Source organism: Crotalus tigris, unplaced genomic scaffold, assembly GCF_016545835.1.
Source record: "Crotalus tigris isolate CLP2741 ecotype Arizona unplaced genomic scaffold, ASM1654583v1 scf7180000017987.690289119674:8195010, whole genome shotgun sequence".
NCBI lineage: Eukaryota > Metazoa > Chordata > Lepidosauria > Squamata > Viperidae > Crotalus > Crotalus tigris.
In genome coordinates, this window is record NW_024096758.1 from 8,050,204 (window position 1) to 8,068,085 (window position 17,882).

Here is a 17,882-nt window from a genome sequence, read left to right on the forward strand (position 1 = left end):
GTGCCCATGAGCTGTGACTATCTCTTATTATCAAGGACTTTCTGAAAATTATTTATAGTGGTACCCCGCTACTCATTAATTGGTTCCGTGAGGCACGTTGAGTACTAAAAACGATGAGTACCAAACCAACCATGTGACTTACTATGTGACCTTTTGTTTTGATTGGGAAAGACTTCTTGTCTGTGTCTTTTCCTATGTCAGTGACCTTCCCAGCATGGCTGATTTCCTGTCCACCCTCTGTAGCTGTCCCCCTCTTCCTTTTGTAGCAACCTTCCCTGCATAGCCAACGTCTTGTCTGTTCTCTGTGGCTGTCTCCTTTTTCCTGTCACAGAGTGTCAAGACCAAACAAACAATGAGTACTGGGACAACATTTTTATGTTAAAATGTGTTGAGTACCAAATTTGACAATTTTTGAAACAGTGGAGTACTGAGATACTGCTGTATTTGTTTAGTTCTTATCTTTATATTCTGACTTTTTCAACAAGCTCAAGGTAATATGTAATTTTTCCTCTATATCCCCCCTGCCTTTCATTTTTATTCCCACAACAACTCCATGAGTGGGTTGGGTCTTTTCATGGCTTTGGGGGGGGGGTGAATCTGGATCTTCCCAATTACTATCTCAAAGATGCTTTTTCAAGAGGCAACTGGACTTTCTTTATTTTCCTTGAAGACGTATCGCTTCTCATCCAAGAACTGACGAAGTCCAGTTGCCCTTTGAAAAAACATCTTTGGGACAACCATGACCTGGATGACTGAGAATCTCTGTAGATATTCCCAATTACAGTCTTGTGTTGGATCCCACTAACTCTGGATCATTGATGATTGAGAGTATTATCATTTTAATAGCTGGAATGTTGCTTGGGAGGAAAGAACCTGTTTAAATTTAATCACAGTACTCTGATTTATTCTTTTCCTTTGTTTCCTTTATTTGTTCTTCTGTTCCAGCAAGCCTTGATCTCTAGGGACCACATTCTCCAAGGCATGAAACACAGGCAGTGACTTGGGCCAGCCAGCCACCTCCAACCGCATGAGGTGGCTTCTCTACAAAAGATGATAGGGAAACTCAAGCAGAACCTCTTGCTGGTCTGTCTGGTGATTAGTTCAGTGACTGTCTTCTACTTGGGGCAACATGCTATGGAATGCCATCACCAAATAGAGGAAAGAAGCCAACTGACCCGACTAGAGCCAGCCAAAGCAACCACGAGAAGCAGCCAGGGCACAAAGGAAAATGCCACACTGGCTTATAACAAAGACATGCCTTTAATATTTATTGGGGGAGTACCCCGGAGTGGCACCACCTTGATGCGGGCAATGCTAGATGCTCACCCGGACATCCGCTGTGGAGAAGAGACACGGGTGATCCCTCGGATTTTGGCTGTCAAGCAGATGTGGGCCCGATCAAGCAAAGAGAAAATGCGGCTCAATGAGGCAGGTGTCACAGATGAGGTGCTGGACTCGGCCATGCAGGCCTTCCTCTTAGAAATTATTGTGAAACATGGGGAGCCAGCTCCTTACCTGTGCAACAAGGACCCCTTTGCCCTCAAGTCTTTAACTTACCTTGCTAGGATTTTCCCCAATGCCAAGTTTATTTTAATGGTCAGAGATGGCCGGGCCTCCGTTCATTCCATGATCTCCAGGAAGGTCACCATTGCTGGCTTTGATCTGAATAGCTACAGGGATTGCCTGACCAAATGGAATCGTGCCATTGAGATCATGTATAACCAGTGCTTGGAGGCTGGCCTTGACCGTTGCATGATGATGTATTATGAGCAGCTGGTCTTGCACCCCGAGCAGTGGCTCAGGACACTCCTCAAGTTCCTCCACATCCCGTGGAATCCTGCAGTTCTGCATCATGAAGAAATGATTGGGAAGGCTGGGGGAGTGTCCCTATCAAAGTGAGTCTGCTTCTTCTTGGGGGGGGGGGGGTTAGAAAGCCTTTAGTAGAACACAGTTTGTCCAGCTGTTTGTTTCCTCTAAAATACTCAAAAAGGGCTGGGATGTTTTTCTATGGCCAGGGTTACACATAACAATTACAAAAATGTATCCTGCAAAATTCAGAAAAACAAAAATATTTTTCTACCTCAGCCATTTTTTTCCAGAAATTATGATCCTTACAAAACATTTCTGAAATTAGGAACCATCCTCATGTACAGATGCCAGGAATTACCCTTCACTGCAGGAAGCTTCAAGGATAGGGATGCAGGATGGAACATTTTTCTGTTGTTACATTTTCCATGCGGAAAGCTCCATTTCTAAAATGGCATTATTTTAAAATTATATGTAAATTAGGTAAAAGGATACCCATGAATTCAACCTTCTTCACAGGCTTGATGTGTATGTGTGTATATGCATGTGGGGGGGGGGAGATGAATGGAGGAAGGACTGCCTTTTGTAGGAATGATTGTTGTTATGGGATTGACTCCCTTGAGAGTTGGGCTTAGCCTAACCCTAACCCATTTGAAAATTTCCTACTGTTCTCCTGCCCGAGTGGAAGCTAAAGAGAAGAATAAAACAAGGGCAGTAATTCATGCAGAGATGCAGCAGGCAGTTAAGCTCATGGAGCTTTTCATCATTTCAGTGCATCCATTCCTTATGATAACAATGGCCTCCCTGTAGTATGCTTCAAGACTATAAATATTTATTGTTAGTAAGAATATTGTTTTGTGATAAACCAGCAGAATCATTTTTCACCAGTCAGATCAAGATTGAATGATAAACAAGTCTCTCTTTACTTTGTGATTTCATCTGCAATCCCAAAACAGAATGTAAAATGCTGGTGCTGTGCAGAAAGAGAGAGAGACAACACTTTGATTTCTTTGTAGTTATTTGTCTTAAGCAGAGCAAATATGCAGCAGACTACAGCAAAAGAAAATAGGAGAGACATCTGATTATTAAGTACCAAAGTATAGTAGATCTCAAACATTATTTCTCCTCTTCAGAATGCTGCTTTTTAAAAGGAGATGGGAAGTATTTTTAAACATTCACATCAACCGTTTGATTTATAGAAAACAGTAGCTATGTCAATCACAGGGAAAACAAAATCCCTTCTGTTATACAAACTAAAATTTTAAAAAATCATTTCAAATTTGAAGCACAAAAACTTGCAGGAATTTTGTGGAATTTGAGTTAGTCTAACAGAGAAATTGCCCTGTGGGTTTTTTCTACCTAATGAATACTTGGCAGTTCACAGTGAAAACAAAAAAACATAAAACAATTAAAAATCCTTAAAATCATTATGGTTTAATCCAAAATTCTGGACCAAACAGGAGTATCTTGATTGCTTTCTTAAAGAGGTGGAAAGAATTGGCTCCATTGACAAAAATTGATCCTGGTGGTTTACTGCTGGCTTAGATGCTAACTGTAAATACTATTTATGGCATTGAAGCCGCTGATCAGTCCCAACTTACATGCCACAGTGTGGTTGGTACTGGTGACAAGAAAATAACAGCTGGTCATAAGGAATATATATGCTCTGCCAAAATGGCAAGGGGAATGCCTGCTGCATCTCTGTATGATCAACTTCTTCTGGGTAGGGGCAATTCTTCAATGTCATCAGCTCTATTTGGATAATTCAATTATTCATGATCTGAAAGGCAGCAGAACTGAGGAACTCCCTATCTACAGTATTGTATCATGTGTGACTGTTCTAAGCCATTCTCCTTTTAGCTAGAATTCTTATTGATTGCATACATGCCTCCATATGCAGATTTGTAACACATAATCCTCCCCTTTCTCCTCCCCCTTTCCCTAAAATTAGGCCTCCCTGGATATGAAGAGAGGTTTTCCCCTATTTTTAGACGAAAAGAGAAAATTTGATAAACTCCCAATTAATGTACTGATTTAAAGCTTGCTTGTTTAGACCATTAAAAAGAATGCTTAGCAAATGGAAACTGTTTGCACCCTGGTTGTGCTGTGATGGAAATTGTTTACACCCTGGTTGTGCTGTGGGTATGTATATGCACACATAGGGTAAGGAGAATATTTCATAAACTTAGCAGTCCAATTTGTCCTCTGATTTCATTGGACTCAATTGCTCCCCCCACACTCTTATGGAGCAATATTTACTTAGAGTAGTACCTAGAGATTGTCCAAGCCTTACTCAAAGAAATTTTTAACCTCCATAGTGGATCCCTGCTGCCCAGCTCGTTTATTATGGTTTGAATGACAAGGCCAGTCCTGTAGCAATTTTCATTTCACCCCGCTCCCCCCAAAAATCCAGAAAACAAATCTGGATTGACACTGATGTGAAAAGAGGCTGCTTGAACTGGCAGTAACTCAAGGCAGCACAAGATGTGCTGTGGCTGAAACACATTGCCAACGTGGCTCTTGGCGGACAGGCTGGGTGCATGGAGTCTTGCCATAACTAGCACTCTAACTCTGGCATTTGCCCTCTTCTTAATAAAAAACAGCTGGAGCTGGTGGGGAGAATGTCATATTTTTTTTTTTAAGGAAGGAGCGGAAACCGTATTTTTTTCCCTTTATTATTGTCAGCAGAGCCACAGACAGAAGCAATCTGAAGAGGAATGTACAGGGTGGTTTTTTTGTGAGGGGGGAGAGAATGCTATTTGCTGTCCTGTGTTTGAAGGCTTCTTGGAGAAAGAGGAAGAAGCTTAATACCAAGTCATGTTTTTGGTCTGTCTGGCTCCAAAACAGGGATTGGCAGCAGACTTCCTGGATTTCAGATAGAATTTTCTTCCAGCCCTACCTGATGATGCTTGATTGCTCTTTTCCTCCCTACTGGCAGCAGAGAATCTGAAATTCAGCCATTCAGATGTGGATCTGAAGCTGGAAAAGGTGCTTTGCAGTGCCTGTTGGAGCTTCTTTCAGGATGCTTTGGCTTTTCCTGAGTTTCCATGGTCTTTTTTTTAACAAGCTGCTGAATCTGAAGCATCTTTCTTACTTTGGATCCAAATACCAGACACCTCTGCTTCTATAGTAAGCATAGCAGATGCTTTGGGAGCTGTTGAGAAATAAGACTGCCTCTATGCAGGGAGGTTTAATTAGTCCATCATGGCGACTGACCACAGTAACATTTTTCTCTTTCTTTCATTGTGAACATGCCTGATTATTCATTAAAATTGTCGAGTTGGGTGGTCCATTAAAAACTTTTGATGGTAAGTTCCAGGGTGCAATGAAACACGGAGATGAAGAATTTTCTTCCATCTATCCAAAACATATGATAATTTGTTTCATTAGGTAATCCTGAATTCTTGGTATATTAATGCATATTCAATCAGGCCATTAGTAATGGCTGTGTCTGTCCTTTCTCAGTGACAAGCCAGGGTATATTTACATAACTTGTGTTTACCAGGTCAATTAATGACCTAGCATGCATTGTGCAACAAGCTGCATTTGATTACTGTTAACTGAGGTTAATATGGATCAACATTTACAGTTAAAATATTGGAACATTTTCAAATCCATCCTCTGCCATGGAAACTCATTAAGTAACCCTGGTTGTTTTTTTTCATCTCACAGAGTCAGGGGACAGCCCTGGTATGTTGCCTTCAACTTCTGAAAAAAAGACTTGTTATAAATCCCAAGGATGCTTTTTCAGGAGGCAACTGGACTTTCTTGTTTTTCTTTGATATAAATCTAACAAAACAAATTTAATTTAAAATGCAGTTAAAATCATATTGGCTAATCCAATTAACAAGATTGTTCCTTAATGACTTAATAATTTTTTTCCTCCCATTGCTTCAAAAATTACAATTAATCATGACTTTGAAATAATGTAAGAGCCATGCTCTTGACGCTGAAGAGACTCAACAGGTTACATTCTCCTGCTAAAGGTAGATGAGATCATTTAGACTAGAGGAAAGTGAAATAGATGCAACAGAGGTATAAAGTTCTGGATTGGTTGCTGTAAAAAAAAACATTCTTGTTTTTTTTCTGGAGGAAAATTGGAAATCTATGCAATAATTGTATTCATTTTATCCTTCACATATCTGCTTTAGGAACATAAACTGTCATTTTATCCTTCACATATCTTGCTTTACTCATTAAAAACTATCATTTTTGCATATTTATTAAATGTAAAGTTCTAATTATACAATAATGTACATTTATTAAGTTAAATTTTTTGAAACTTTTTGTTACAAATGAAAGTATGAGCTACTGAACTCTAAGAAAGCTGGGAACTTAATTTTTTCAGTTTGATTTGGTCGCATAAATAAGACTGAGAAGAGAAAATAAGGACAACATGACATTTAAATAGGATTATATATTCTCTTAAATTTTTCATGTGTTTACATTTTTAAAAAAACAGCTAAGGAAATCAAGGAAGAATATATTCTTCATGGAAAAATACTGCCTAATCTCTGAGCTATTATTACTTTACTACAAGTTTCTGCATTTTCTGAAAAATTATTTTTACCTTCCTGATGGACTTCTAATTCTTAAAATAAGAGATTTGCTCACTGAGGCAAGCTTCATACTCTTTTACCCAATACAGGTAGTCCTCAACTTACAACTATTCAAAAAAGTGACTTATGACTGGTTTTCACACTTCACAGCCGTTGCAACATCCCCATGGTCACAGGATCAAAATTTGGACACTTGGCAACAGGCATGTATTTATGACTGTTGCAGGTCCCGGTGTCAAGCAATCACCATTTGTAATCTTCCCAGCTGACTTCTGACAAGCAAAGTCAATAGGGGAAGCCAGATTTACTTAACGACTGCATGATTCACTTAACCACTGCAGTGGTTTGCTTAATGATTGTGGCACCAAAGGTTTTAAAATGAGGCACAACTCACTTAACTGTCTTGCTTAGCAGCTAAAATTTTGGGCTTCATTGTTGTAGTAAGTCAAAGACAATCTTCAGAAATCGTGGGCGCTCCATCACTGGAGGTTTTTAAGAAGAAACTAGATAGACACTTGTCTGAGATGGTATAGGTTTTCCTGCTTGAGCAGGGGGCTAGACTAGAAAACCTCCAAGGTCCCTTCCAGCTCTATTCTATTCTATTGTATTCTATTCTATTATTATGTAGTCATTTAAGCATCAAAATGATAGCATTTTGGTTCTGTAGGTAAATTACAAGTATTAGATTTGGAGCAAAATGAACAGTAGTTATCAATAAGCATTATTTTACTGCATAAATATTTTAAAAGAAAAGATTTCATCAGTTTTTTTAAAGACTTTTATTCTTTGGGGAAAAAAATAGGAAAAATGTGACTAAACCCCAAACTTTTCCCCCCATTTTTATGCCATTTTTGTCCTATAAGACTTCATTATTCTAGGTGGGAGGAAAATGCATTATTTCCCATCAATATACATATGTGACATACTCTGATCTTGAAGACCCTTTTTTATATCTAAGGGCCTTTCTTTACTTGCACTTAACATGGTGCACATATTACAAACAACATGTAACAAACATGTTTTGGCAACATCTTTCTTCTTTTGTGACCCAATGACATTGCTTTCTTCTCATCTCCACTCTATGACAGTGATGGCTTCAGATCATCATAAGATTTCCTTCCTCTTCCCCTCCTTCTGACCCTATCAAAAGGCCCCTCAAACCACACAAAATGTATAGGACTATGATTTACTGGGGATTGGCAATGACTGGAAACAAAAGCAATAAAATAAGAAATAGCAATGGGGATAGTACAGATTCTATATACGCTGGTTCAGTTTTCTCCAACTCAAAGATGTATGAACATAGCAACATACCATTTCTCCAGTGTGCAAGATTAACAAAAAACAAGAGGGGCTTGCATTTCATTATTTTGTGAGAATAACTTTCATGCAACTATATCAATTAATATATGCATGCATATATTTTGGGGCAGAGTTGAAAGATCTACGGACCAAGTTATTAAGCCAGTTAATGTGGAAGCCTTGTCGAAATGGGTTGGAAAAATCCCCACTGATGTTCTTCAGGATATGCCAGTGATTGCACCAATGTTGGGGAAACTTGGCTATGACCCCTATGCCAACCCACCCAATTATGGGAAGCCGGATCAGAAAGTCCTTGAAAACACAAGAAGGGTAAATTGCCAAGTTATATTTTTGAATGTGTGTGTATGTGTAAATGAAGCTGATGCTATTGTAAAGTTTGGGTGCTTTATAGAATGTGGTGGGCAAAAAAAAAAGACAACTGTTTTTAGAAGTATATAATCTTGGGATTGGGGATTGTGCAAGTCACTGCTGAGTCTTTCAAAGAAGGATTGCGTTTGATAAAGGTCTTTTAGCACCCTCCCATTCAAACGGGTCTGGTATAACACAGTTTCCCCCTATATGATGTGCATGTGCATTGGGATATTAACTCTCTTTGGCCTTGCTACCTAACTCTTCTGGGATTTAAGATCCAATTCATTTAGAGTTTGGATATGTTCTCTGTCTCTTCCTCTATGGTTCATGATAAATGCAACATTTCAAACAGTACCACAGGTAGCAGTAATATACAACAGTAAATGCATTGTAGAAATCACATCTAATGCACAACAGAGTTTGGCATTAACCTGGAAAGAAAATGAATGAAATGTGTGAGTAAAAGTACCCTGCATGGTTTTGTAACAGCAGCTCTCCTGTTGACTTGATGAGTTGAGCTCAGTTCTTAGTGACTTTATGAATATATACATCTCAGAAGTTATTTTGGTAACAACAAGGAAGTGGTCTGCTTTAACTTTTTAGGAAGTCTTTTGGACTATCCAGCTTAGTTTTTGAGATCACCCAAAGGCCATGATGCGGTGCTACCATTCTACAGAAATTGGTTGACCTGTTTACTCAGGGCAGCTTTCCTCCCTGCCCTTCCTTGAATCCCTACATCTATTCAAACCCCAGATTCTTATCTGGGGAATAAAAGTTTGCTAGTCCTGCAACATTTCCAATGTTGATGATTGTTTATCTTTCCTTAACAAGTACTCTTTGTAGGACTTTCTTCCTCATAAAAGCCTCTCCTGAATGTCAAAGGACCAATAGAAAGAGTGTGAAGTAGATTGGATCATATGTGTAGGCTGTTCCCTTCTCTTTTCCTGCAGCCCCTCTATATCAGCTTAATATTCAGTGTAACATGATAATCTGATTTCTATCAGGTATTTTGGACCACAACCAGGTATTGAGTGTAATCGGCCCTTGGAAAATATTAATATTTGGAACATGGCTTCTGTTTCAAAGTTTGTTTTCTTTTTTCCCAGGTTTATAAAGGTGAATTTCAACTACCTGACTTCCTAAAAGAAATGCCACAGGTAAGGATTCTCGGAGCCCTTATCTCATGAAGGTTCTAGGGTAATATTGATAACATCAATGACCTTCTGATTCAAGGGCCATGCAGATGAATACAATCAGAATTTAAAGTTGAATTTACCTTGGGAAGTGATGTTGTTATAAGAAGCAACGATCACTAGCAGGTTCTGTCTCAATTGCAGGGTTGAGTTGTTTTCACACATAAGTTTGTTTTTAAAAATGTACAAAAATATTTTGCAAGCACTTATCTTGTACATTCCTTGGTCACACATTAATTTCAGCTTTCTTTCCCCAAGCTGGTACCCTCTAGATTTATTGGACCACTTTAGTGTATTTAGTGTATTGTCAATAATATCCAACTGGCATGGCTAAAGGGGAGTTGAAGCCTTTTAGTGTGGCCAAAGAAAACAATTATTAAATTAGCTTTCATTGGCAACTTTTGGGGAGGACATGAGGACCACCTGTGGCTTTGAAAATTCAGATTGTGCACCCACATTTTGTGCAATAACACACTAGTTTCATGGGTGAGGGAAATAGCCTCTGAAACAATAAATGAGAGAACAATTTTATCCCCAGTGAACATTGACTTTCTTCTCATTGCAGCTAAGGAAGACAGTAGAAAGGAAGTCTCATATCAAGCTAAAATGAAGAAGGAGTTGATAAAGTAGAGTAGTATATGCTATTTGTCTGCTTTTTTTAGAGCACTGCCGCTTTCGTGGCTGCAGGCACCAGAATTCCTACTGATAAGCTGCTGTTGCGTGTGGGCCTGCATCTATTCTGTCTCATGTGCAAAAGAGCTATTTGCCTTAGCTCTTCACATTCTTTTTGATCAGTTTATGCTTTGGCTTGGCTGGCCAGTGCTTGACTAATTTGCAGCCTTAAAGGATTTATTCCTGCTTGGGTTTGTGTGGTTTTCCTTCTTTTCAATGATGCTTAATTCTGAATTTTTGTTTCTTGTACCCCCAACATGTCTACAAATCTTGCATTTTGAATTGCCAACCAGTTAAAGAGATTATTTCCACTATTTGTTGTGTTTGGAAAAATTGTAAGAATATAAATTAATTTTGGGAAACAGAGATTAGAAAAAAAATCCATACAGAGCAACAGTAAAATAAGAATTCAGATGCTGAACAATTAGTGAAAACTGAATATGCTCAGCCTCTGTAGAATGCTGATTGTGGAATAAACTAAAAGAATGTGAAGGGGTAGAATGTTTGGAAGAAGGTATTGTTGCTTGACTGGCACTCTGAAGAGACTTTCATCTTACAACCTTTGGCCACAAGCCCTACAAGTTCCATTAATTGAAGGAATCGGAAAGCATTAGCAAAAGAGTCTCTTGTGTCAAAAGGATGAGAGCTATCAGGGAAGGCTCATCCTCTTCAGGTTTGTGAGGTTCCTAGAAATATGGCTGACCACTGTTGAAAATAGAATGCCAAATTCCGTGGATTTTCCCTCTAATCCTCATGTTTAGTTTTTAATCCCCGACAAACTAAACATGCAGATATAAACAGCATTGCACCGTAAGGCAATGTAATATCGTGTATTAATATTTAAATATGATGCACTACAAGTCCTTTATAGTTTATTGCTATCAGTTAGGTCTTTATTGCTAGAGTTATCTCAACCCAAGCTGGCATTTTGGCAAACTTGATCTTGCCTTGTAATGAATTTCATTTCAAAAATTTTAAACTGTTTTAGCTAAATTTAAGTCCAAGCAGATTACATGTGTAGCCATTGCAATAACAATGATATGCAATAAGGTACAATGACAGAATTACATACATAATTATAAAATTATAACTAATATTTTCTTGGTAGTGGCAGCTCTAAAGTGCTAAAGTACTAAACACTGTCCATAACAACTAAATTTGGATGAGTTGCCAAAAGGCCAGGGAGTTACCTTTGCCTTGTGTGGGCAGGGGTGGGGAGTTCCATAAAAGTTCTTGTATGGTTGAAGTCTGATTTTCAGCAAAGCTAAGTTAGATAGGCTCTTGCTCTGCTTTAACATGAAGCAGGTTTCTTTGGTCCCAGTGATCTGAAATCCCAAGATATTCTGCCTTTAAATAAATGGGAATGGAAATGTAATTTCTGTCTAGGTATTTGAACAAGTAGAAATGCATAGATTTATGTTCCATGTATTTGTCTTGTCCCTTTTTATAAATCATCTGCACTAGTATACATTACCCTGATGTGGGGAGAAAATCTGTATGCACTGTAGAAAAAGAAGTCGACTGTACTACCATTATTTTCCACAAAGTGATGTAATGGTGTTCCAGTATTAGAAGTTGATAAAAATATTTTGAATTCAAGTATAGTTTCAATATACATTTGAAAAATAATACTTTATCCCCTTTTTTTCTTAGACTGATGCAGTGAACTAGAAGACTGGATGCGACTTAATGTATGTAATTGGTAATAAAATGGACTGTTTGTTTCTTCATCCTCTTTATTTACATTTATCAACAGTTTCACAGTGTATATAATATTTATTTATTACGTTATTAAATTTATATGTCCCCCATAATGGGTAGAATAACTTACTATCCCACTTTGAGCACAACCTTATTCTCACTCTTTGGGCACAATCTATTTAGAAATGGTCTGTCACAAGACCTCTTAAAATGGGTGCACAAATACATGTGAATGCTAGCATAACTTTGCTGGTGAAGATGAGACCCTTGAATATTGATATATTTGGAAGCTGAACATGGTGGCCTTTCTTGGAAGGAAACCCTTTTCAGTGGAATTTTCTGGCTCTGGCAATGAAAATGGAAATTTCCAAAATATTGCAGAAGAGCAGATATATCATATTGATATATTATTATTTTCATTATTATTATCATTATTATACCACCATTAATTCTGGTATCAGAGAAATAGTTAGAATCCTTCCCTTTAAATGAGTCAGTTAGAAAAAAAGATCAAGCATAATAGACATTCATGCTGATGAATGAGAACCAAAGTGTATAAAACCAGTTTTCAAGATTCTGCAACCTAATCCTTTGCTCATTGCAATGAATCTGCCTACTCTGAAACTATGAGAATCGCTCTTTCTAAATTGTGAGTTAGTTAAGGGCTTTGACACCCTTTGAAGTGGACCCCCTTTATTCCAGTTCTTACTTGCCACCAACTACTAGGCAAGGAAGATAAATGAAGCAATATACAAAATACCAGTTTGTATTGCTATTAGTGGCTAATAGTAGTAGTAGTAGTAGTAGTAGTAGTAGTAGTAGTAGTAGTAGTAGAGAAAGTCATAGAAAATGATAAAAAACTGCTCTGGGACTTCAGAATTCAAACAGACAAGCACCTGCAACATAACACCCCGGACTTAACAATTGTCGATAAGAAAGACAAAAAAGTCTGGATAGTGGATGTGGCAGTGCCTGGAGGCAGCAGAATAGATGAGAAAGAACTGGAGAAGATAACAAAATACAAAGACCTACAAATAGAAATTAAAAGACTGTGGCAAAAGCAAGCAAGGATAGTACCTCTAGTAATAGGCGCCTTGGGTGCAATCCCAAAACAACTAGAGCACCACTTGAACACCATTGGCATTGACAAATTCGCCATTAGTCAATTGCAAAAGGCGGCCTTACTAGGAACTGCTTCCATCCTGTGATGATATCTATAATACCATCAAACATCCACATTTGCCTATCCCAGTCCTTGGTAAGGACTTGATAGGTAGACAAAAATGCCAAATCCAGTCTGAACATCTGGCTGACTGTGCGATGATCAATAATAATAATAATAATAATAATAATAATAATAATAATAATAATAATAGTAATAAAGTTGGAAGAGACCTTGGAGGTCATCTAGTCCAACCCCCTGCTCAAGCAGGAAACCCTATACCATTTCAGACAAATGACAGTCCAGTCTCTTCTTAAAAATTTCCAGTGTTGGAGCATTCACCGCTTCTGGAGGCAGGTTGTTCCACTGGTTAATTGTTCTAACTGTCAGGAAGTTTCTCCTTAGTTCTAGGTTGCTTCTCTCCTTGATTAGTTTCCACCCATTGCTTCTTGTCCTGCCTTCAGGCACTTTGGACAACAGCTTGACTCCCTTTTCTTTGTGGCAGCCCCTGAGATATTGGAACACTGCTATCATGTCCCCCCTTGTCCTTCTCTTCATTAAACTAGACATACCCAATTCCAGCAACCGTTCCTTATATGTTTTAGCCTCCAGTCCCCTAATCATCTTTGTTGCTCTTCTCTGTACTCTTTCTAGAGTCTCAACATCTTTTTTACATCGTGGTGACCAAAACTGGATGCAGTATTCCAAGTGTGGCCTTACCAAGGCATTGAAGAGTGGTATTAATACTTCACGTGATCTTGATTCTATCCCTCTGTTAATGCAGCCTAGCACTGTGTTGGCCTTTTTGGCAGCTGCAGCACACTGCTGGCTCATATTAAGTGATTGTCCACTAGGGCTCCAAGATCCCTCTCACAGTTACTATTATTGAGCAAGGTACCACGTATACTATACCTGTACATTTGTTTTTTCTTGCCTAAATGTAGAACCTTACTTTTTTCACCATTGAATTTCATTTTGTTAGATAGTGCCCAGTGTTCAAGTCTGTCCAGATCCTCCTGTATCTTAGCCTATCTTCTGGAGTGTTGGTTATTCCTGGCAATTGTCTGCAAAATTGATGAGTTCCCCATTTATCCCCTCGTTCAAATTGTTGATAAAGAAGTTGAAGAGCACTGAGCCCAGAACAGAGCCCTTGGGCACCCCACTACACACTTCCCTCCATGTAGATGCAGTTCCAATGAGGACCACACGCTGAGTGTGGCTGGTCAGCCAGCTACGAATCCATCTGGTGCTGATGTTGTCTAACCCACATTTTTCTATCTTATCAAGTAGTAGGTTGTGATCTACTTTATCAGATGCCTTACTGAAGTCCAACTAAATTATATCCACAGCATTCCTCTGGTCCACTAATTTTGTCACTTGGTCAAAGAATGCAATAAGATTTCTCTGGCATGATCTGTTTATGACAAACCCATGTTGGCTTTTAGTAATGACTTTGTTTGCCTCTAGGTGTTCACTGATTCATTGATTGATTATCTTTTCCAGAATCTTCCCAGGTATTGCAATCAGGCTGATAGGTCTGTAGTTTCCTGGATCTATTTTTTCCCTTTTTTGAAGATGGGAACTACATCAGCTCTTTTCCAGTCCTCTGGTAGTTCCCCAGTAATCCAGGATCTTTGAAAAATATAGTTCAGTGGTTCCGAGATCACATCTGCCAGTTCCTTGAGAACCTTGGGGTGTAATCCATCTGGTCCTGGTGATTTGAACTCGTCTAGGCTGGACAGGTGCTCACTTACTATTTTTTTGCCTATCTTAACGTGTTTCTAATCTGTTTTTTATGGTACTGTTTTTGATAGGTTGGTCTGTTTTTTCCCTTTGTGTAAAGACAGATGCAAAAATAGTTCTGCTTTCTCCCTGTTGCTTGTCACCTTCCCCACTAATGGACCAATCATTTCCTTCACTTTTTTCTTGTTTTTTACATGTTGAAAGAAACTTTTTTTGTTATTTTTGACTTTGGTCGCAAGCCTTAGTTCATTATGAGCCTTAGCTTTCCTCACTTCATCTTTGCAGGCACCGGCTATTTGCAGATATTCTGTCTTAGTTATGTGCCCCTCTTTCCACTTTTTATACTTGTCCTTTTTATCTTTCAATTTATCAGAGAATTCTTTATGCAGCCATGCTGGTTTCTTTTGAGAGCTGTTATTTTTCTTCTTTGTTGGTGTTGTGCTAGACTGGGCTTTTATTATCTCACTTTTCAAAATTTCCCAAGCTTGAGTTGTTTTCCCCTTGAGTATTCTCATCCATGGAATCCTTCCCAAGCTCTATCTAAGTTTATTGAAATTAGCTCTCTTAAAGTCCAAGACTCTAGTTTGACTGTGTTCTATTGCTTGTGCTTCCAGAATGTTGAATTCCAATATTGCATGATCACTTCCCCCCAAGGTTCCTGTGGCTTTAATACCTTCTATCATTTCATCTCTGTTAGTGAGGATTAGATCCAATATGGTTAAACCCCTAGTTCCCTTCTCTACTTTTGGGGAGACAAAATTGTCTGCTAGGTTTGTCAGGAATCTGTTTGATCTTCCACTTGGTGCCAGGGTAGTTAAAGTCCCCCATTACTATTGTGATGTGCTTCCTACATACCTTAGTTAGCTGACTAGCAAAAAGTTCATCTATTTCCTCTGTTTGGTTGGGTGGCCTATAGTATACACTTATGGCAATGTCATTTTTCCCTCTTTTATATTGACTCAAATGCATTCAAGACAGTTTTCATCATTGTTGTGCTCTATTTCTATTCCACCTCCTCTTTTGTTTGGTCTGTTTCTTTTAAATAATTTAAATCTCTCTAGCTGTGTGTTCCATTTGTGGGTTTCATCCTACCATGTTTCCATACTTGCAACAATATCATATCTGCCCTCATTAAACTGAATTTCTAGTTCACCCTGTTTACTCTTCATACTCTGTGCAGTTGTATATAGACATTTGAGTCCTTTATGACTGACCCTGTGTTTACTTTCTATATAACCTGTGTGGTGCCTGAGTTCCCCTATTTTCTTACCACCTGTTTGGTTAGTGCACTTTGTGTGGCACTCGCTATTAAAAGCTTGATTTTGCTTGACGCAGCAAGGTTGATATTCTTGTCCACACACACATCTATGTTACATGCACTGATAACCCTATAATTTTTAGATTGCCAGGGACAGAGATGTTCTGTATAATTAACTCACTGTCCCTGTGATTTGTAGGCAGCAATCATGCCCTTTGCAGGCAAAGATAGTTGAAAAGTGCAATAGGACAATAGCATTTCTCTTTTCCCAGAAACAAAATATTACTAATTTTGGAAAATATGTGAAATGGTTGAAGGTCTTGGTTCTTCTTTGGAGAGGTAAAAATATCCTCTCCACTCAGTAGGATACATGGCGGTATCTTCTATAACTGCTTTGCATCATCCTCTAGACTAGCCATGTAAATTGGACAAATTACAGGACCAGTCCAGGAAGTAGCTATAAAGGTAAAATGGTCTCTGAGAAGAGCTTCACTCTAGTGGACAAGTGAAGATTAATGCTCTGAAAAGAAATAAAAAGCCAACAATCACAGCCATCTCAGATTTTCAGAAATCAGCCAAAACGTTAATCTGTTCCAAATCAGAGCAGTAACATTTAATACAAATTTAGACATTGTTAGTGCAAATCTGCCCTGAGAAGAGGCTACTGAAACAGATAAGATTAACTATTAATTTGTACATTCTTGGACTTGGCATACATGGAAGTTTTATTTAGATCCTTTACCTTGGATACTGTCTTGGGCCTGATTCAGAATATGTACAGTAAGTTCGTATGACTATATACAGTATTGAGATTGGGAGACTATATAAACAAGTGTACATGAATTATGGATTGCCCAACCCTGAGGAGATGTACTGAAATCTTATGTTTTCTATTTTGACTAGGAATGTTGGAGACATTTTAAAGAAAGCACAATGGCAAAATCTACAAACATCTGATTCTTCAGAATATGTCCCCATTTCATAATGACATATAAACCTCTCAATCTTTCTTGTGACTCCAGAGCAGCCCAACTGAAATGCTGGAGGTATTTATAGGGAATAGTTCTGAGATCAAGACATTAAAGTAGAAGGACTCCAGGTGGGAATTCATCCTGTATGAAACATTTTGGAGTTGGAAGAGTCATGGCCTGCTTCCTATTCTCTGTGACACTAATATACAGAAGATATTGGCAGATTGAATCTCAAGCACTAGAAATTGCATTGATTCCTATTTACACAACTGTTTTAAAAGCTCAGAAGAAACTCTATGGTATCTTCAGTATTGATTTAGGATGTCAGATATGTTAACTTTTGAGATGCTTTTCATAAGACTGCTAATTTAACACATTAAACCTCATGCGTGAATTGCAGGGTGTGTCCATATTGATGCATGCTGGTTTCTTTGTGTGCATACGTTCCAAGGATGATTGGCAGTCATGGCTTCACAAGGATGAAAAAATGAGGAATGGCCTGTTTAGCCCTTGCTTTTCTTCATAAAATACAGGAAATGAACCAGTGCACAGAATGTCTATGTTAAATACACCTTTGTTTGTCCTTTGAACTGTTTACTCCACACATAGTTCACATCCATCATTAGATTACCATATAGCAGACAACTTCTTTGTGTGTATTGCTTTACCTTCCTCGGGCAATTTTTTAATTTGTGGAAAATGGTGCTTGTGCCTGTTGCCACCCCACCCTTTTACCAATTTAGCTGATTTATGAAATTATGTTTTAATTATTTAAAAATGGTTTCTGAGATGCGAGAAAGAACTTAAAGGTTTACAATCCATACAAAATGCTTTTGTATTTTATTTTTCAAAATAAAAGCTTTAAATGTGGCAAATTTTTGAGTCTGACTTTCTGAGTTAAGATGATTTAAAGGTTGGAGAATGGACAGAAAAAGCAATTTGAGATTAGATACAAAATATATATTTTTAAAAAATGTTATCTTGCCAGTCAGATAGGCTTTTGAGACAGCTTGTAAAAATAATATTTAAAATATGGCTATTTAATGTTAAAATAATAATAAGAGTATTAATAATTAAAGTTATACAAACATTAAAATAAAGCTTTCCAAAATGTTTTGTTCCAAGAGAACAAAATGTCTTTTT

The 17,882-nt window shown here is 38.1% G+C and overlaps 2 protein-coding genes across 3 annotated transcripts in view; both read left to right on the forward strand.

The window, feature by feature from the left end:
* LOC120309259 (CGRP receptor component) overlaps window positions 1-1,069 on the forward strand; it is a 46,611-nt gene extending 45,542 nt beyond the window's left edge. Inside the window, exon 7 of the mRNA XM_039346323.1 lies at window positions 946-1,069. The gene's annotated coding sequence lies outside the window, so the exon portion shown is untranslated. The remainder of the gene's footprint in view (window positions 1-945) is intronic.
* TPST1 (tyrosylprotein sulfotransferase 1) lies at window positions 1,016-17,614 on the forward strand. 2 transcript variants are annotated; one of them, XR_005557042.1, is made up of 6 exons: window positions 1,016-1,895; window positions 7,799-7,997; window positions 9,146-9,196; window positions 9,798-9,858; window positions 11,558-11,595; window positions 16,672-17,614. XR_005557042.1 is itself a non-coding variant. In XM_039346318.1 (5 exons), the coding sequence occupies exons 1-4, from the start codon at window positions 1,051-1,053 to the stop codon at window positions 11,573-11,575; spliced, it is 1,113 nt and encodes a 370-aa protein (XP_039202252.1). In that variant the 5' UTR covers window positions 1,016-1,050; the 3' UTR covers window positions 11,576-11,595; window positions 16,672-17,614. The 2 variants fall into 2 exon arrangements, 1 of the variants encoding a protein (XP_039202252.1); XM_039346318.1 differs by lacking the exon at window positions 9,798-9,858.
* Window positions 17,615-17,882: the final 268 nt, after the last annotated feature.